The sequence below is a fragment of the Kryptolebias marmoratus genome, linkage group LG12, assembly GCF_001649575.2.
Source record: "Kryptolebias marmoratus isolate JLee-2015 linkage group LG12, ASM164957v2, whole genome shotgun sequence".
NCBI lineage: Eukaryota > Metazoa > Chordata > Actinopteri > Cyprinodontiformes > Rivulidae > Kryptolebias > Kryptolebias marmoratus.
The window spans coordinates 16,304,109-16,323,958 of record NC_051441.1 but is presented as its reverse complement, the minus strand read 5'-3'; the positions used below and the strand labels follow the sequence as shown (position 1 = coordinate 16,323,958).

General features: G+C 42.5%; 3 protein-coding genes across 3 annotated transcripts; 2 read left to right on the top strand and 1 right to left on the bottom strand.

The window, feature by feature from the left end:
• The first annotated feature begins 263 nt into the window (after positions 1 to 263).
• On the top strand, positions 264 to 12,462 carry smcr8a (Smith-Magenis syndrome chromosome region, candidate 8a). Its single transcript, XM_017416476.3, has 3 exons — positions 264 to 1,485; positions 3,227 to 4,975; positions 7,245 to 12,462. Exons 1-3 carry the CDS (start codon positions 833 to 835, stop codon positions 7,687 to 7,689), a joined length of 2,847 nt encoding a protein of 948 aa, XP_017271965.1. The 5' UTR covers positions 264 to 832; the 3' UTR covers positions 7,690 to 12,462.
• A 2,127-nt stretch (positions 12,463 to 14,589) lies between these two features.
• Positions 14,590 to 16,398, bottom strand: bud31 (BUD31 homolog). Its single transcript, XM_017416655.3, has 4 exons — positions 16,204 to 16,398; positions 15,588 to 15,710; positions 15,200 to 15,366; positions 14,590 to 15,101 (listed from the first exon to the last, which is right to left on the bottom strand). Exons 1-4 carry the CDS (start codon positions 16,295 to 16,297, stop codon positions 15,051 to 15,053), a joined length of 435 nt encoding a protein of 144 aa, XP_017272144.1. The 5' UTR covers positions 16,298 to 16,398; the 3' UTR covers positions 14,590 to 15,050.
• Positions 16,399 to 16,780: 382 nt separating this feature from the next.
• pdap1b (pdgfa associated protein 1b) lies at positions 16,781 to 19,814 on the top strand. The gene is made up of 6 exons (XM_017416549.3): positions 16,781 to 16,937; positions 17,218 to 17,309; positions 17,549 to 17,653; positions 17,779 to 17,900; positions 18,144 to 18,295; positions 19,351 to 19,814. The coding sequence occupies exons 1-6, from the start codon at positions 16,925 to 16,927 to the stop codon at positions 19,413 to 19,415; spliced, it is 549 nt and encodes a 182-aa protein (XP_017272038.1). The 5' UTR covers positions 16,781 to 16,924; the 3' UTR covers positions 19,416 to 19,814.
• Positions 19,815 to 19,850: the final 36 nt, after the last annotated feature.

The window sequence follows — 19,850 nt, the reverse complement described above, 5'->3', positions numbered from 1 at the left end:
CTGGATAACAGGTAATATATGATGAGTGTAAATACATGTAGGCACTGAGGTTTAAAGACCTGGTTAAATGGATATTAAAAGAGTTAATGAAAAGCACATTTTAAAGTTAAACTGATTAATTTTGTTGTTGTTGAACGTTCAGTGTGTAAAAACATTTGTGACAAAAAAAAGTTAACTTCTGGCATATAAGAACAGTGTGCCCATATATGTGTAAAACTAAACCTAGTGAAATGAATAAATAAATAGGCGAACAGTGAATATTTATAATTTTTTGTATTTATAAGTGAATTTCCTCCGGGTGGGCGGGGCTTAAGTCACCTGACCAGGCAGCGTCCAGCTGGGTAAACATGGCGCCTGTCTCTGGATGAGAGCAGCCAGCGAAGCGTTTCTGTCTTTAAATGGTGTTTGTTTGTTTTTTGTTGTTTATTTACCCGCACGCCGGGCTGAAGCCCAGACCTCGGTAATGTGACGGACACGACGCCCGGAGACATGAGGAAGAGGAGGACGGACGTTCTTCTTCGGCGCTTTGTGACGGTCTGCTCGGACGCTGTCATTAATAATTGTCGCTTCGTCTTTTTTTTTTTTTTTTTTTTGCTGCTCCTAACAAAGGCTGTGGGTTGTATTTTTTTGGTCCAGTTATCCATCCCCCCTCACTGACATACCACTGCAGGGTCACAGCTGGATTTGGTGCTCATTTTACTGTCTTATGAAAGAACCGGGCTGTTTTGTGGACCAGATCCCAGATCAGCACCTCCAGCCCCAGTATGCTCGGTGTGACTGGACTTTATGAGGCTAAGTCTGCCCCTCGCTGCTGTGCTCTGACAGCTTTTCTATGACTTACAGCTCTGCTGCAGTTTCTCATGCCTCTCTCAGTTACAACACTATGATAGGCTCCCCGGATGTGGTAGCTTTCACCAAAGAAGATGACTACGGGCAGACGAACCCAGAACCCTGGGATCTCCCAGAGGAGTTCTCCATCCCCCTCCATCCGCTGGCCGACTCCAACCCTTGGGCCAAAACCTCCTACGCCAAGTTCACCAAAGACTTCATCCTCATCTCTGAGTTCTCAGAGCAGGTGGGGCCCCAGCCTCTCCTCACCATCCCAGACGATCCTAAAATCTGTGGCACCTTCGACCTCAACTACTTCTCTCTGCGCATCATGTCGGTGGACTACCAGGCCTCCTTCGTGGGGCACCCGCCCGGCAGTGGCTACCCGAGGCTCAGTTTCGTGGAGGACTCCAGGGTTGTGCTGGGAGACTCGAAGGAGGGGGCATTTGCTTACGTCCACCACTTCACTCTCTACGACCTAGAGGCGAGGGGCTTTGTGCGGCCTTTCTGCATGGCGTACGTCGCAGCGGATGAGAGGAAGATCATGCTGCAGTTTCAGGAGCTTTCCCTTCGCTTCTCACAGGCCTCCGAGTGTCTGAAAGCTGGGAACAGGCGAGCGTTTGCCAAGGAGCTCCAGAGGAAGCTCCAGGACCTTGAGTAAGAGTTTTAAAACAAATCATTTTAACCTACAACACCATATGGGGTTCAGAAACAGATTAATTTTGAATACACAGTCATAGACAAGGGAAGAAACCCAATACAAATCACCTTATCCTTATCAGGTAAAGACAAACTCACATGAGCAACAACATGACCTGTTGCTTTGAGTACTTTTGCTGCTTCCATCGAGGTTAAGAGGGTACATAGCAGCACAGCGCCGCTAATCAAATGCATTGATTAACTGATCATCTGCAGTGCGTGCTCCTTTATAAAAGCAGAGTTTTGCAGCTCTGGAGTGATTTGAGGCAATATTAAAGCGAAAAACATATCGGCATCAATCTTGAGAAACAGTTATTGCTAATAATAGCATTTAACGTTTCAATTTTACATGAGAAAAAAAATGATTTAGAAGTGTCAGGAGAGAGGTTTGTCTGCCCAGGAGTGAATGTCTGAGCAAGTTTATCCCAGTTTGACCTCAGGGTGTAGGAGAGACGGTGCATAAGTCCCAAGAACTCTGTCTCAGGGTCTTCAAGCCCCAATTGGTATTCCAAAAGGATAATTTGATTTTTTTAAAGATGGAAAAAAGTTGAAGTATGCCTCGGAAAATGGGAACGTGAGAAATTAAAAATTCTCAAATATTGTGTAGTCATATCTCCAAACGTCACATTAATAATTTTTCTTTTGATTTTTGATTTGTCAACACAGACGTCGGTTTGAGTTACAACCCAATCTGTGTGCAAAACGGTGTCAGAAAACGGCTCATGTTCTACAGACCGAGTCTGTGTGAGTGTCCAAGGCAAACGGGATGTGGTGTAAAAATCCATAAACGTTGGTTCCCTTGAGTTTTTTAGATGTAGCATAATTGCATTTTCTTGCAATCTCATGCTGAACGTAAGTGACCTTGTTTTGTTTTCATCGCACATCTCCAGACAGAGAGTACTCTGACCTCTGATCGCAGGAGATAAGGACCTGATTTCTCAGAAGTACTTCTACAACCTGAAAAACAAAACAAACTACGCAAAACAGAAAGTGCCCTTTAAATATTAAAGTATTAGTACATAAAGTACTGAACGAGCAGGATTTGTTTGGAAGACTTGGAAAAACTCTCCTTTCTAAAAAAAAAAGAAAAATTTTGATTTTATCCCAGTTTTCTGGGGTGAACTTTGAACAAATGAGACTAATGTCAAGACTCTGCCATGTTTGGCAAAAAACCAACAACGACACATCGGCACCAACACCTCATACCAACTAGAAAGCACGGCGGTGGAGGGGTAATGATTTGAGTTTGTTTTACAGCTTCAGGATCTTGTAGGCATTGATTTGGTTAGAAACCCTTCTGTATACCAAAGCATTAGGCAGGCAAATGTGTAAAAGTCTATTTACTCACATATAAGATCTGGTAAGAAATTAGGAGCATAAAATTACTTTTTTTAATCATGACTGTGTGTAGCTGTTACCATAAAGATACATCCTTGGAGAATGATGTGTTCTCCAAACGTTTATAGTAAACTGTTGAGCAGTTTTCAAGATACTTATGCAGTAGTCAATCCACTGATAAGACTAAATGTAACACAAGAAGTGGGACTCGTTATTATCTTTGTAACCCTGCAGCTTGCAATTTCAAAAACAAACAACTAACCCTGATGGTATTTTTGTGATTTGTTAAACTGACGCTTCTCCTTTATCCGGCCATATTTCCCTGAACACATGAGCATCCCTGTTTGTTTTTGCTCCGCAGGTACACCCATTCTGTGCTGCAGCGGGAGGAGGGCCTTCAGAGGGAGGCGGGGCCCCAGTGCGTTTACTCCGCCCACACTGTGGAGAAGGCCAATGAGCTTGCCAATGTGGAAAAGTGCATTTACGAACACAGGGACCTGCTGAAGCAGATCTGCTCCTACCATCGCCGTCCACGCCGGGACCCTCAGGCCGTCACCTGCCAGAAGTGTATGACCGAGTGCCTGAACGAGTGCGAGATGCTGTTAGACAAATATGCCAAGCTCGCCGAACCTGTTCGTTACCTTGAAAAGGGCTGTAAAGGAGGACCGGGACAGGGTCAGTTAGATGACAACGGAGATGAAGGAGAGGTGGATGAGGAAGAGGATGACGGTGTCAAACGTAGGCCGTCCTACACGCCGCAGCTGATCAAAGCCAAGTCTGCCAAGTGTTTCGACAAGCGCCTGAAGAACCTCCGAGAGCTGTGCGAAGAGACTTTCTACGAGGCCGCGGTGGAGCTTCTGAAGGAGGCGGAGAGAAGTTTCCGGGGGGATTTGTGCTACCTGTACACCCGGTGTCTGGACAAGTCGCTGCGCAGGAAACAGACAGTTGTCAACTTCCTGTTTGAGGAGGAGCTCAGTGACGACGCTGAGAGTGAAACAGGAACACTAAGACCATTCTGTGCTGTGAATCATTCCATAGACAACCACGTGCACTTAAATCCACCCTATATTGTGCTCGGACCAGAGGCTCTTGATCCGTCAAGACCTCTAGATCCACTCGACCCTGTGTCTGAGACCACTGCTGCTCAGGGAGGTGAGCTTGGACTCGGGGAGGGCCATCTGGAGTCCTCCCCCTCAGACCAGACTCTGGAGACTCAGGAGAGCTCGGAGGAGACCAAAGGAAGCTTCAGCAGCGATAAGAGCGGCGCAGATCAAGCAGAGAAGCACGAAAGTCTGGCCAGTATGATTTCGGAAGGACCCGATCCTGATTCTGATCTGACCCCTGAACCTGACCAAAGCGCTGATTTGGGGAGGGAAAGTAGCAGCGAAGAAGTCGAGACCACGGCAGGGGAGGATGAGAGCGAGGGACAGGACCAGACCCCCGTGTCCCTGCTCGAGGTGGTGTCTGAGCTGAGTGAGCGCGACACAGGAAGCGAGTCCAAGTTGCTGGTTCCGATAGACACAGCATGCTGCATCGCCCAAGAGCGTTTCCTTTACGAGGCACCTACCCCTGACGCCGTGCTTTGCCTACGACAAAACTCTCATCCGACGCCCTCCCAAATCCTGGTGGTCAACCAGGAACCCCACGCCCTCCTTCCCGTCCAAGATGAATACACCGTGGGTTCTCCGTGCCCTGAAAGTCCCGTAGCTGGCCTGGAGCTTCCTGTGGGCCTTCTTGGGGATGCGATTTCTCGTACCTCAGTGGAGGAGGGCTCGGACTGCACCATGAGCGCCTCCACAGGGTCTGACAGGGCTGCCTCGCCGCTCAGTTACGGGGGGTCGCTGACCCTCCGCCAGAGGAAAAAGGCTGCTCAGAGTGCTTTGAAGTTTGTGCGTCAGTATCCCTTCGCCTTGCAGGCGTTGTGGTGTCTGCTGAGTGGCAGAACCCTGGTGGTGCTCGGGTCAGAGGAGGGCAGAGTCCGCCGGCTGGTCGCTGCGCTGGCGCTCTTCCTCCCCAGTCCCGGGAAGTGCGGGGAGAGGATTCAGGCGTGGCTCACGTGTCCCTTCACCCTCACTGACTTACAAAGGTGGAAACTCATTGGATTGCAAAGGTAAGATGGCGTTCATTTCTCAGTGTTACCCCTTCCAGGTGGCCTTTTATTTAAAGTTTCAAGGTGGAGTTGATCAAATTGAAGGTTGGTGGATTTATCGGCCGATATTTGACATTTTTAAAATATAATCTGCTATCACCATTCCTGCACTTTCTTAATCTGTTATCAAGAAAAGCAGCATCTACTACAGACAGTTCACTGCTGCCTACTTTAGATTTTCTTTATGCAAGAATGCTCATCTATATATTTTAAAGTCTCCATGAATTCTTTTTTTATATTACTGCTGAATATCGAAATAATGATATCAGTTGTGATAATTAGCAAGGCCACCTGTACACTCACAACCCGTTCATCCTCTATATGTTCTTAATCCGTTAAATAAACAACACACTGTAGAGCTGTAGCTAACTGGGTCAGGCAGTGATCGAGCTAATTCATTCATTCATTCATTCATTCATGTCTCAACTCAGATGAAATCAAACATTTTGCGACAGACGTCGGCAAAGAGCCAAGCGGAGAGCTGGCACTTCGGACTGCCTTGCTCGTGTGTTATCCATGAAGGAATAACCTGAAAATTTATGGCCAATCAGAGCGATTCCTCAGCTTCAGTTCCAGGAAGTTAAACACAGGATTTTCTACTGCTGCCTATTTAGGAACTGTATTAATTTAGACTCAGTCCGAGGATCATTTTTTGACAATAAATTGGTAACCAGTTGACCGATTTTAAAAATTCCAATTGCGTTGGATTTGTCTTTAAAAGATCTATCTAATGGTGTCAAAATATGCTGTGTTTGATGAGGTTATAAATAGTAATAATCAGATGGCCTTGCTATGATAATTGCCCTTGCTCTGTCATTACAACGTGTTCAACACTCTCCGTGTGTCGCTGTGGGCATTCAGAGGAGTGGGGTTCATCCAATTACCCAATTTGTGTTTTTGCATGCAGTTTGTGTCTGCAGTTTTTTGAAATTCTTTGCAGTATTGACATTTTGCACACTGATATTGTGATATTAAAAAAGACTTAGATATTGAGCAGCCCTCCATCAAACTACACATCAGAGTGGTTGTGATCTTGAACTGTTTTAAACGTACTTACATTTGAGTATTTCTGTGCTAGCGCAGCTCACTGCTCTTGATTTGAAGTGCGTCCCTGAATTATAAAAACCCATCTCAGTCTGAAGGACCCTACCTCTTCGCTCTCTCTCTCCACATCACATGCTGTGTTTCTGTCAGGGTTTGTTCTGATGCTGCGCTTCGTTTCTGTTGCACTTTTCTCTAACTCAGCCATCCATGACGCTATTCAGCTGCACATCTGGGTCCATCGGTTTCTTTTTTACTCAATTATCTCTTTTCTCAAGACGGCCTTGACTTTAGATTTCCACAGCGTGTGAAGTTACAAAGAGAGGACGAACCAACCAGCGTAAACACGATGAGAGGCTCATCTCACTCATTTTTGTTCATGTAGTTCAGTTTTATTCAGAAAGGCTTCAGACAAATAAATCCAGCACATCCGTTTATATTTATGTTCCATAATATCGAGACATTTATTAAAACTCCACTCTGTCACATAATCTATCTGATAGTTATGAGTATTTATGTGAAAGGAATGTGAGAACAATATGGATTAATGTTTGTTTGCTCACTTTTTGAGTATTCTCGCAAATTTTTCCTTTAAGCAGCGATATTTTCTTGTAAACTTTCAAAATGGTTTTGATAAAAAATTCAGGTTTTCCAAAGGTTTTTTTTTTACCCATTTCCTGTCATTTTACCTGCTTCTTTTTCTTTGTTTGTTTAATAAACTACATAACTCTGACCCGTAAATCCTTCAGACATTTAAAAAAAAAAAGCTCCTAACTCAAGGGATGAACCAGTGTTGTGTCAACACAGAAAAGTCTATTTAGAAAATACTAAATTTTAAATTGAATCTTTACCGGCCTATCACAAAAAAACACAACAACAGGACAACAAAAGGATAATTTTTTAAGTTTTGTCAGGTTTTTGCAATTTGCTTTTTCCTTATTTTGTTGTTCTTCTATTCCTCCAGTTAATCACTTTCCTTTAAGCTGCTATATAATACGCTCTCAAGGTCAGGTACAAGGACTGGAAAGAAAAGACCTTCAGAATCCCTAAAAAAGAAAATTATGGATCAAGATCACTTTAAGATATTAAAGAAAGTCTGGCTCTAAGTATAAAGATATTAAAGGTGGTTTAACAGAGTGAGTTTTATTAGCATCTAAATTCTGCATATAAATATGTTTGTCTGCCACAGAGTTGCCTCCCCGGTGGGCTCCAGCATGCTTTACTCGCTGTCCCGCTACAGCCGCTACATCTCCATCCTGGATGTCGACATGAAGACCCTGCGCTGCCCGCCTTACCGTGGCCAGCTGCTCGCCAACGTGGCCGACCACCGCACGTTCATCCGCCGCGGCTCCACCTACTTCCTCCACGTCCAGAGCACGCTGTGTCGCCTCGCGGCCAAGGCCTTCCTGCTCACCTTCACCCACCACCTCCACCTGCCGGTGAGCCCCGCGGAGGGGCCCGACGACGTCGAGGCTAGACGTCGCTCCTTCCTGCAGGAGCAGCTGGGGCTGGACGAGGAGGACGGCCAGATCCTGCTGTACCTCAGCCAGCTCATCGCTCAGCAGTACCTGCAGGCTGCCAACAGCAGCAGCTTTGGGTTTAACTACACCAGCAGCATTTTATACAAAATCTAATGTCCTGGGAGCAGGACTGGTTCCCACATTATAGCAGAAACCATCAGTGACACGTTGGTTTTTCTCCGACCACAATGATCCCACTGAAGTCCGACTCACTGCACCAATTCTTATTTTATTCATGTTTTAATCTCCCTTTGCTCTGCTGCGTTTTTCTCTGTTCGTCTGGTTGCAGAGAGAAGCAGACAGTGTGTTCAGAGCGTCTCTGAGAGGTTTACTCGTTTGTATTTGAGCATCAGCTTGTTGACACACAGATATCAGAGCAGATGAAGAGCGGCTCGGCTTGTTGTCCTATGAATCAGCTCTGTTTTGTTTTGTTTTTTTACTTCCATTGGAAATGGGGAAAGAAAAACCTCCCTCTCGTGATAAGAGTTCAGTTTTTTTCTCTCCCCTCAACACACACACACACACCCAGAGAGAAAAGTGCAGCATCATGGCCATCTGTGTGCCAGTTTGACTTCAGCCAACTTCCTGACAGGTTCAGTCTCAGCTATGTGTCAACACCTCGCGGTTCGTCAGCCTCATCCAAGTTCTCCGCGTTTGTCAGCATCGCTGTAAAACGCACACGTATGCTGCCATTTTCTGCACGCAAGAGCAGACAAACGCCATCAACCCGACGCAGGCACGTTGCAGCTGGTTTATTGACAAAGAAACTAACTTCCCTAAACTAGATTAAACCTTCCACACACACACTTAGTAGCACTTTTAGTTTTAACACACATTCCTTCAGAAACGGATGACTGTCTTCTCTGTCCCAAAACGGCGACACAGCAAAGCATTCTCGGGCCGTGACGGAGACGTTCTCTCGGGCTTTGAGACTTTGAGTCGCGCTGCACGAGAAGCATGTGAATTGGATCCCGTCAGTCTCGGAGGGGGGGCGGGGATGAAGTCCCCAGAACTCATTGCATTCTGTCCGGGCTGGGCCCAGCAGCCGCCCGTCAACGCTGACGGACGTTTTCACTGCTGTCGGCCCGGAGGGTTTTTAAAGCTATTTAATCTAAATGTATTGACTTACACTGTTGTCTTAAAGTTTTGTGAGCGTGTCGTGGTGTCAGCATGAAGCAGTCTTGTGCCAGAGTGATCACTGTGCTGGTGATATTTAAGTTTAGTCATGTGAAGACACTAAGGCGGTTGTTCTTTCAAGCCTATTAGAATATTTTCATTTGGTGCCATTCAAAGCCTAAATTGATTTAAAGGTACTCATGGTGAACTATAAAATAAGTCACCCTGAACTATGTAAGCTGGGGCAGTTTTCCAGATATATGGATATGCAATTCTGAAATGCGGGTACGCACTCAGTGTAAACAAAGCACTCCGCTGAATCCGCCGAGAACCAAGTGGAGGCCTGAGGCATGATTGACCCACATCCGGCGGACCGTAGTCTGTTATGCACCCCGTTTCCAAGTCTTTTTCAGTTTAGATATTAACTGCCTAACAGTCGACCTACACAGCTCTTTCATAGACGTCGCCGTTGTTGATCTATTTTCAGTCACTTCGGCTGTTTGCATAAGTTAAAAAAATAAATGCACGTGGTAGTTGGCAGCCAGTCAGAAATTTTGCTTACAAATTTTTAATTCGAGGACACATTAACCATTGATATGAAAGAAAAAGTATAAATTTTGTTTCTTTGTAGATTTATTTATTTTTTTGACCTGTCGTGTCATCTGCTTAAGTTTTATCCAAAGCCATGTTACCCTGAATGTTTCCCCTGGAAGCGAACAGCCCCGAACCGCCAAGATTTCCTTCAGTCATGGTTTGTTGTGTCCACTAAGACCGAGGTTTAGCTCTGCTGATGGGCGCCGGTTTTTACTCAACACTGACCCGCTGAGGAGTCGCAGCGAGACGGCAGCTTGTCTCCAGAATGGGACAGAAAAATGATCAAATCAGGCCAATATGGCTGGAGCAGCATTCCTTGACTGAATGCATATCGCCCACCGCTTTGCATGCCGAAGTTTTAAACAGCGGTGGTGCGATCTGTTAGCGCTCAGATTATGGGGTGGGGAGGACTGTCAGCTACTACAACACCAAATTTTAGCTCAATATCTGGAAAATTGACTGAAACATACCTGTTTTTGTTTGCCGAAGTTGCCATCTTGACTCCAAAACTTGGTCAGTTGTGGACGAAAAAAAAAGTTAAATTAAAATCCATCCAGTGGTTCATGAGATATTTTGCTAACAGACAAACAAGGCAATTACACAATTGCCCTCCAATCACAGTAGTCATAATAATAATTCAGAATTATCCAGACTTTGTGGAGTTTTGTTTCTGTTACATATTTTAACCTTTATGGCGACACAAACTCGTTTTTAAAGCAGCGGAGAGACGACGAGGCGAGAAGAGACAAAAGTGTTTTACAGCAAATAAACTTCTTTTAAACTTGTTACGCTCTAGAGCACGTGCCAAGCTCAAGGTTCCCGGGGCCAGATACCACATACAGCCTTTTTTATTTTATTTTTTTACAATTTTATTAGTACTGCAAGATATTTTAAATGCTTTATAACGGGCCTGCTGACCCGTGACGGATCAAGTCGGTTCTCATTTTGCTTCAGAAACTGAGCTTACTTAGTGAAAACGTCGCACTGCAATCGGTCGACTTTAAGGTGGGATCGAACTCTTAGAGCCAAGAAAAACGTCAGGCTGGTTTGAGTTGATGTGCATCAAACCAGCGAAGCGTCTGCCTACATTCCCAATTTCTTTTCTAACCTTGTTTTCTTGCACCTTTTAAGCAGAACAATATTACACGTAGATTTAGATTTTGTTTGAGGAATAGCTAATTTGACGAATTGTGTTAAAATATTTCCCTAAGAACTGAAGAAATAAGTGCTGCTGCTGTCTTTTTAAATAAATTTTTTTTGGTCCCCTTTTAATCAATAAGCTGTTTGTTTTAATTTTTAGATATGTTTTATGGTAAACAGAATATTTCTGTGAATAATTTGGCACAACACCTCAAGCCACATATCAGTTTTAGCTCCTGTTCCAGTAAAATCACTACAAATTTTAGGGAAAAAGTTCCATTTTTTGTTTAAATGAAGCTGAAGAGACGTAACCCGAATCAAAGTATGAAGAAATTCGAGCTGCCTCAAAACCTTTGCACACGGCTGTATTTATCAGTTTAAACACAGAGAAAAGTGGATTACGGCCATTAAAAATGTAAATATAGACATATTAATCCCAGATAAAAACAACCTAAAACAACTCCAGTCTTAAAGCTTTCATAGCGGTTTTATAAACTTTTACAGTCCCCCCAGAATGAAACTCTTTTTATCCAAAGAGGTTGTTCAAAGGCCTCGCTACAACAGGTAGTATATTATTTGTTCATAACCTTTCCACAGAACCCTGCTTCAAAAGATGTGAACAATCACTTTAATGTCAGGTGAGACAAAGGTCTTTGTCCTTCTTGTCCCATCTCACACAAAGAAACATAATCTTCCTCCCTGCCTGACTCAAAGCCCACAGCTAAACAGCCAGGTCTGCTCCCTCGGGAACTTTATTTCACACTTCACAGAGCTCCATCCTCGTTAAATCGGCGAATTCACGAGAAATCGGTAGGAGACATTTTACCATGTATCAAGCTTGACTTTTATATGTAATAGGTAAGTGCTGATGTATTTCATGAAGATGTGCGATGTGTGTTTAGGGAGAAAGAGCCTAACCGGCAGGAGAAAATTGGACAGCCGCGGTAAATCCTTAAGTATTTCCTGGGTGAGCATTCGGATAAAGAGACGTTTTGAGTGATTAAAGCATCGATGTGATCCATTGATAAGGAACTCAGTGGCATCTCTTTATCAAAAATTTACCATGCAGTTAATCTAAGGCTCCCATTCTTTGCCACATTTGCCTCCTCTCATCCAATACTCTATACAATCTACAGAAATTAAACAACTACGTCTTTATGTCAAGGTTGGTTTGTTTGTTTTTTTGAATGTGGCTGCTGTAAAGAACAATTTTCAGGATGCAGAACTTATAAGGTTTGTTTTTGGACCGCTTGCATGGTTTGAAATAATCCCTATTCCCTCAGTGTCAAAATGAAATGTAGATTTTTTTTACAAACCAACAGCGGCGTCTGCCTCGGCTCTTTCAAACACACCTTTTTGGTTGGATTGCTGTTGGGAACATTGTGGTCGGGAGTATTTAGTGCTTCCCCTCCACCACCCCGAAGGTTCAGGGTAGTCTGAAAGGTTCGGCCTCCCTCACAGGGCTGTTTCCTGGGTCGTATTTCCACCTGAATCCTCCAGTAGAAACACAGCTTAACAAACTTCTGCTGGGTACGCGCTGTGAACAATCCCCTCTGCGTCATTCATTGAATTAGAAAGAAAATGAGATTATTTCTCTCAGCACCCTTCAGAGTTTCTGATTGAACATTTAGAAAATCTCGCAGATTAAAGTTCTCGCTTCCTGATTGGTGAAACCACAGAGGAGCAGCTTCTCTTTGCGTTTTGTGACTCTGTAGGATGGCGGCCACTCATCAGAGTTTTATTGTGAAAGGTCAAACAAACTGTGGTCCTTTTTAACCACTTTGTGAATATTGTGAGCATGTGACGTCTTAGTTAATTTTATTCTACTTCTAGCTGTTGTCATTGCTAATGCGAAAAGCTGAATGTAATCTGAAGAAGCCATGCCGCTGTGTGCTCAACACGTTGTCACCCAGTGTCCTTATGTTGCCATATTCTGTCTGCGTTTTTGTACCTCATCACCGGGGCTGTGTGCTCTTCTTCAGCCCCTGCAGGACGGCGTCATCGCCAGCAGTTTTAATAAACCACAACGTGAATGTCCCGATGCCTTCGTGTCGTCTTGTTTTGAAGTCGATTCGCGCAGAACCCAATGGCTCCCTGCCGCGCCTGTGTGACTTGCTTCAGCGCTGACGGATGTGCGAGCGTCTGAGGTGCCATGAATAATAAATGCTCATCTGTGAACACATCTAATTGCCCTGCTGGAGCAGCAGGGGGAGAGAAAGGTTTGATGGGAAAACAAGCGCGCAGCAATATGATGGAGCTACAGAACATCCTGTGTGAGCGCGACCTGCGATGTAAACAAGGTCGCCTCGAGACTTGGTCAAAAACCGAGCGCGATGAGCCGACTGTGGGAAGTTCTTCTTCTGTGGTAACATCTTGAGCCAATTTTTTCCCTTTCAAAGGGGTCAAATTTTTTTGGGAATCTTTTTTTACAGGTGGCCCTGAGCAACATTTCTCTTAGGTTTTTTGAATTTTTATTAGTTTTTTTCTGGTATATTCACATTTTTTAAACTTCATTTCCAAAAAGCTATCAAACTTTTCTTTGAAAGAAAAAAAAGAGAAAGAAATTTATTAGAAAACATTCAGGTTCAAGAATTCAACTGTTAAGGAGCAAATATATATATATATATATATATATATATATATATATATATATATATATATAAGTGTGAACTACAGTTGGTTTACATACACTCATCATGGCATGAATGTTGTAATAATTTGGCACTTTTAATGGTTTATTTGAACTGTTCTTTGTCCTTGACCTGTTCAAACACCCATCTACCTGTATCAGTACCACAGTATGATGCTACCACCACCGTGCCTGACAGCTGATACTGTATTCCTAGATTCAAAAGTCTCACTTCTACTCCCCCACGTACTCAGTCTTTTTCTCGTCTGACCAATAAATATTTCTCCAGGAGGCATTTGGCTCGTCTACGTGGGCAGCAGCATATGTCAGTCGAGCTTGAAGGTGTCGCTTTCGGAGCAGCAGCTTCTTTCTTGGTCGGCCTCCTCTCAGCCCATGGAGAGGTCAAACTGGCTCCACTGTGGACAGATACGCTGGTGTTCCAGCAGTTTAGTTCACTGTAGGTTTGAGCTTCGGTTGTTGATGAATATTCCAACCAATTTAATCTCCTCCTTAGATCTTCCTCTTTGCTCTGGGTAATGCTATGAGTGCTGTCAAACTTTTTTTTCTCATTTTTTTTTTATGCTGGCAAAAAGAAAGTAGTACCAGCTGCAGTCAGTCATGCCCCCCAATGAGATGCTGATTGGCCTTTCAGTACCTTCAGCACCTCTTATTTAAAGATTTAGGTGAATGTATGTCAATACTATTTACAATTTAACACTGTGTGGATTAGAAAAAATCCACAATAAATTCAAAGTCGTGCTCCCGATTCTTGTTTTTAAAATTCATTAAAGCTGTATGTTGTATTCTCATTCCAAGCTGGAAAAAGAATGGTTAAAAATACCATTAAAAGTCCAAAATGAATGACATTTATTCCCATGATGACAGCAACTGTAGCAAAACCAACAAAAATTAAGTCAACAAGAGGGACTGAAAATTGAACTTGGGCAGAAAAACGTGTTTAAAACTGAATACTAAAAGCTTCCAAATCATTAACCAGAGAGGTTTTGCAAATAGCTCTGAAGTTGAAGGTGAGTTCAAAGATGTTAAAATAATGCATATTATTAGCGCTGTGTGAAATTTTACACCTTGTGTGTGTGTGTGGATGTTTAAGTACTTGATTGTTTGAAGTCACAATGGCAATGAAAGAAGTTAGAAGTCAGATGTTTTGTTTTTATCTTTATCTAAAATATAATATTTTTAGGTAATTTCTAAAAACCAAAAACATTTAATAAAAACAAAACTAGTCATTTTCTAAGGAATGTGTAACTTGACATATTTGTAATTAATAAAAATCACAAAAACCTTTTCATATATTATTTAGAAAATATTTGTGCAGCAATAAATGCAAATAAACATTTCTGGTAGCTTTGTTTTGATCTATTCTTTTAATGAAATTCCATGTTAAAAATCTATATTTGATACTTTCTTTACTTTGATTGCTCTCCTAAAACTTCTAACTATATATTTTTTTTAATTGTGATAAAACCAGACTTAAGATCATGTTTTACTTAACAGAAACCAGACGAGATGACACATGCATCTGAAATGTTTTATTTAAAATCTTACAATAATCATGTTAGAGGCATTATGATTTAAAGCAATAACATTAAAAAAAATTCCTTTCCAACTTCAAATTAACAACTAGCCTTCAGAACAGACCTTGACAGGAGGAATTCTAAGCTGGAATGACAGATCTGACCTAGAAATAATGTTTTCTTCTTGTTTTAAACTCTACATGTTGAAGAAATACTAATCCTAAAACACCATGGCCCCAGTCGTTTTTATTCCCCAATGCTTTAATGTCTTTAAACACAGATTATAAAAAAAAAAAACCATGTTGATCCCTTTTAAGGACAGCTGAGGATGACGACAAATGACTGTTTCTGATGCAGACGAATGAATTAAAAACAAATTCTTCGGGGTTATGAGAGTGAAGGCCGGATGAGTCCTGACGTTCAACGGAAAACAGAAAAACAACGAGTCCGAAACCTGCAGCTCAGCCGGAACATCCTCTGCATCCACAGTGAGTGCATTCAATGATTCTCCCCTGTAGAGGACAGACAGTTTTATTACAAGTCCAAACTGCAATCAATAGCATACTGAAATAAGTTTAAGGGAAAATTTATGAGGTTCAAGCAAACGTACAACTTCCAACTTGCTCTTGGGGACTCTGCAAATGCAGTTCGTTCCAAAGTTGGTGTCTCGTGTTTGAATGCACCGCAGGCAGCACAGGTTCTCGTAGCCCTGCTTCTTCCACTTGGCAATCAGGTTCTTGTCTGCGTAGCCTTCTTTTATACAGTACTCGTATAATTCTGCCAGGGAAAAAGCAACAAAAATTAATAAAGAACTGATCTGGCATTCATCTGAAACATCTCAGCAGAAAATATTGAATTATATTTTGCGTAGTTTAATTACTTTGCTGATAAATAGTAGCTAGAAATGTTCAAAACCCAACATTTAGAGTGAAATCTAAATATTTAAATGAGAGTGATGAAAAAACAACAATAAAATAAAAGGAAGTGGTTAAATCTACCTCTGCTTATAGCTTTTCGTTTGTAGAAGAGGTCAAAGATGTATCGGCTGCGCTGATGGTGAAGCCTGAAAATGGGCCAGAGGGACTCCACCTTCCGCTTTCCCTCATGAGGCTCCGTTTCAGCTGAGACACACACACAAAGAAACAAGGTAAAAATAGTTAGAAACTGTAGTGATGAACAGACATACAGATTGTAATGTGACACTTACAGACATATCTATCAAGTTTCCACTACGATGCTAAGATTTTTGGATCCGTTTTCCTTAATTTGCTCAGTCACTATAAGGTATTTTGACAATACCCTTCAAATCTATCACCACAAGGAGGGAAAGCAAATCTCTGCGTACGTATCTGAATAATCACACCATGATTGTCTTCATTTGGAAAACCCCAGTGTACGGGGGATACACTTCTTTAATGTTGTGTTGAACATAAAGCAAATAAGATCCCAACGCGAGCAGATAATTAGTAATCACCATTTGCATAAGACTTTACCTAATTTTAAAACACTCAAGTCACGTGATATTTGGTTTCAGAAAATGGGGATAAAACGGGACGATTTTCTGTCGCTAGAAACCTTCAGCGCGTACGAAAATTCTGATAAAAACAGACCTACCTTCTCTCATTTTCTGATCCAACTCGTCCAAAGTGGGCTCAATGAGTTCCCATCCGTCAGGAGGCGGCTTTCGGCTCCTCTTTACTTTAGGCATTTTGTCTGTTTTGTACAAAATCCAACAAACGCTTATGGTGTTTTCGATAGCAAATGACGGAGACACTTTCCGTCGAGTGAGTTTGACGTCATTACGCGGGGGGCCTAAGTTCTGATTTGTAGTCTCTTCTGATAACGTCACCGAGTAAAACTATCATTTTTTATGCGTGTCCATTACTTTTAAATGTCGTCTTCAATTGACACAGTGTATAAGTTTATCCAAAATTGTACTTAAGCTAAAGTAATTATTTTCTTTTAGGAGCTGAATGCTTTTTGTAGCGCTTGGAATATTGCATCACTTTAGCACACTTGTAAAATGCCTTAAAATAAATAAATATATAATTATATATTTTTTGACATAACAACCGAGGAAGTTTAATTTATTTACAGAAAAAAAGTATACAATGGTTTTAGATTTGGTTTATATCTACAGAAATTATGGCTAAAAGTTTGAGAAATGTCTCGAACGAAACATTTGCTGACAGGCAAAATCCTTGAACCACTAAGAGTAGCCGCAGCTCATCGCGTCTGTTTAGCCAGCTGTCAGTTTGTGCTGGTGCCTTAACATTTATGTTTTTCCCAGTATTTATCTATTTGGGAACTTGAAATAAAGGTTTTATCTGCCAAAATGCCAAAAGGAGGTGAGTTTAACCGTAAGACGTCCTGTAATAGCGTTAAAACTCTTTTTGTGTATGTGTTATTGGCCAGACATCAGCAACAGCCAGGCTCGTTTTCAGCACACCGGCCGTTAACTTGTGTGAACTTCGCTTCACTCGCGTTGAAAACAACAAACCCTCGCCAACATGGTGCCACCGAGCCGAGCGGTGTCTGGTGACAGCTGTCTGTTCGCTGCTCACCACCTCTGCTGAGCCGGCTGGGTTCAGGTGTGCGCGTGTGACGTCCTGTTTCGCCTCGTTTCAGGTAAAAAAGGTGGTCACAAGGGTCGCGTGCGCACGTACACCAGCCCAGAAGAGATAGACGCTCAGATGAAGGCGGAGAAAGAGAGGAAAAAGGTGGGTGAAGGGGTGTATTCACACTAGTAGAGCCTGTCTCATAAAACTATATTTCCCCAGTAATCATTAATATCTGTAAAGGCAGGAGGGCTTCTGTAAGATTTAAAATCATTCACTTGTATGAACTGAATGTTAGACATGATCAATTAAATCAACAGGGTGACTGGATGGTTTCTTCCCATGCTTAATGAATTTGATAATTATTATCTGTCTGTGCTGGTGTTGTTTTTGTGTGACAGCATGAACAAGAAGAAGGAGAGGACGAAGGAGCAGCTCAAAAAGACGTGGCAGAAGAGAAACTACCGGGGTCCGACTCAGACGAGAGCGATGATGAAGATTCTCAGGTGTCACCGCGCCGTTTTCCGCCACTCTCTTGTCCGCCCAGCACCAGGCAGATAGCTTGGTATTTACTGCGCACGCGGGAGCAGTGTAGTAGCTCTGTTGGCCATTTTCAAAATTATGTTTGCAGAGGAAGAGAGCAGGCGTGGAGGGCTTGATAGAAATTGAGAACCCCAACAGAGTGGCTCAGAAGTCCAAGAAGGTGACGCAGATCGAACTGGACGAGCCCAAACAGTTATCAAGGAGAGAGAGGTGTGTGTTTCCAGTCTGTACCCTTACACTGGCTTAGTTTATTGAAACACAAACATTCATTAGAAAAACTAAAAAACAACTAAACCAATGTATATTTTAAGCTGTTCAGAGTTGGAGAGGAACAAGTTATTGTTGCTAGTTGCAGTATAAAGCTGCAAACAGAAAGTTAGATGTTGTCTCAGACATTAAAACATAGAGGTAAAGTCAAAAAAGATGCCAAGTATTTTTAATTCCCCCAAACAGAGAAGAGATCGAAAAGCAGAAGGCGAAGGAGCGCTACATGAAGATGCACTTGGCGGGGAAGACGGACCAGGCCAAAGCCGACCTCGCTCGCCTCGCCATTATCAGGAAACAGAGAGAGGAGGCAGCGAAAAAGAAAGAAGAGGAGAAAAAAGGTGGGTAGATTGAGCCGACTGGGCATTTTGAAATGGCCACAATGATCCGAAAGAGGCTTTGATGAGCAGTAAGCAAATCTGGCGTGGTTGTGAAAGTAATCAGGGCTCCTGGTTGTTGAGAATCTCTGAATCTGTCAGGCGCTTCACTGGAAATAAAAACCTTTCCAGCTCGGAGAGGAAAGGAAAGTCATTTCATGAGGCTTTCTGCAACAATGCCATGCTTTATGGGTTAGGATATTTACCATGAACTGCAGCATCTCTGCTTTCACCTTTTAGCTTCTTATGTTTCGTTTAAAGCAGCAGTTTCCAAACTTTAACATTCAGATTCATGAAATAAGAGCATCAGACTCACCTCAGGTGTCATGAATTCACAATCAGTGTGAAGAAACCGTTAAATAAGGGTGTAACAATACAAACAGCCTCATCAACTATTATACTAGTTTTAATTCATTTGTAATTACTGTTTTGGCCTTTTGCTAAATAAATAAAAGTACAATTAGCAATAATTTTTACATTTAAGTTAATCTCTCAAGCCCCTTTCTTGGTGTTTGACGACTCACAGATTTAAACTCATGTCTGGTCCCTGGGTTGTGATTTCTGTGTATCAATCAGAAAAATCAGATTCAGCTAAGAAACATATCACAGCCCAAACACAGTTCACCAGAGTTTACAGAAGTGATTTATTACCGAGGTTCAGACAGGTTAAAACGATTGATATAAAGTGATTTTTTTGTTTCTTTAATCTGCACGTGTCTGTGTAACTCATGACCAGTCAGAGCACCTGTGGATGTCTTTTTTTTTTAAACTAACTGAGTGGAGAATTAAGAAAGTGGACAAATATTTTTGTGTTGGACAGTTAAGACGGATCTGCTTCGTCCCAGATGTGCAGTATGTGTACTAATGAGCAGATACGGTTTGCTGGTGAGGATGAATCTGATGTTTGAATGTAATCCTCGCATTAGTATCATACTCATTACCTAATCAGCCCTACATCCAGATCTCAAATAGCCGCATGTCAAGCTGACTCTGTGTGTCTCTACCTCCTCCCCCTGCAGCGAAAGAAGCGGCGGCGGCAGCAGCGGCGGCATCTAAAGGAATGAACTCCCTCTCTCTGAAATGATGCGGAGTATTTATAAGAAACGTTTTCTCTTGCTCACGGACTGGCCCAATACGCAGTTTGAATAATTTAAAGGAAGATCTCTGAAGAGTGTTTGACTTTGCTGTCGCTTTGAAGATTCGGAACATGGCTGGGAAGAGGCACCCGCTGTAGAGGGGCTGTTTGTATCGGAGCGCGTAGCGAAGGCCTCGGCTCCTCCGGGAAGTAGAGCTCCAAATGAGAGTACATTGCTCCTCACACACTTGGAATGAACCCCACGATCTTAATCATGCTCTACTTATCGTTGTACAAATTTCAACTTTGCTAACTGAGCTTGGCCACTAGTTTTGGTTTGTTTTTGATCTTACACTGTATATAACTGACTCATAAAGAATTCAGATTAATATTATGATTCAAGTAAAACGTGTCTCTTCATTATTTTCTGCATTCAATGAAGGA

What these genes read in the sequence shown, in the direction of transcription:
- smcr8a (XM_017416476.3), top strand. Translation starts at nt 833, where the DNA reads ATGACTTACAGCTCTGCTGCAGTTTCTCATGCCTCTCTCAGTTACAAC. An exon ending in AGGAAGCTCCAGGACCTTGA is followed by an intron (nt 1,486 to 3,226) that starts GTAAGAGTTTTA and finishes TTTGCTCCGCAG; the next exon opens with GTACACCCATTCTGTGCTGC. An exon ending in AAACTCATTGGATTGCAAAG is followed by an intron (nt 4,976 to 7,244) that starts GTAAGATGGCGT and finishes TGTCTGCCACAG; the next exon opens with AGTTGCCTCCCCGGTGGGCT.
- bud31 (XM_017416655.3), bottom strand. Translation starts at nt 16,297, where the DNA reads ATGCCTAAAGTAAAGAGGAGCCGAAAGCCGCCTCCTGACGGATGGGAA. An exon ending in GGATCAGAAAATGAGAGAAG is followed by an intron (nt 15,711 to 16,203) that starts GTAGGTCTGTTT and finishes TGTGTGTCTCAG; the next exon opens with CTGAAACGGAGCCTCATGAG. An exon ending in ACGAAAAGCTATAAGCAGAG is followed by an intron (nt 15,367 to 15,587) that starts GTAGATTTAACC and finishes TTTCCCTGGCAG; the next exon opens with AATTATACGAGTACTGTATA.
- pdap1b (XM_017416549.3), top strand. An exon ending in GCGATGATGAAGATTCTCAG is followed by an intron (nt 17,654 to 17,778) that starts GTGTCACCGCGC and finishes TTATGTTTGCAG; the next exon opens with AGGAAGAGAGCAGGCGTGGA. An exon ending in CAGTTATCAAGGAGAGAGAG is followed by an intron (nt 17,901 to 18,143) that starts GTGTGTGTTTCC and finishes TCCCCCAAACAG; the next exon opens with AGAAGAGATCGAAAAGCAGA.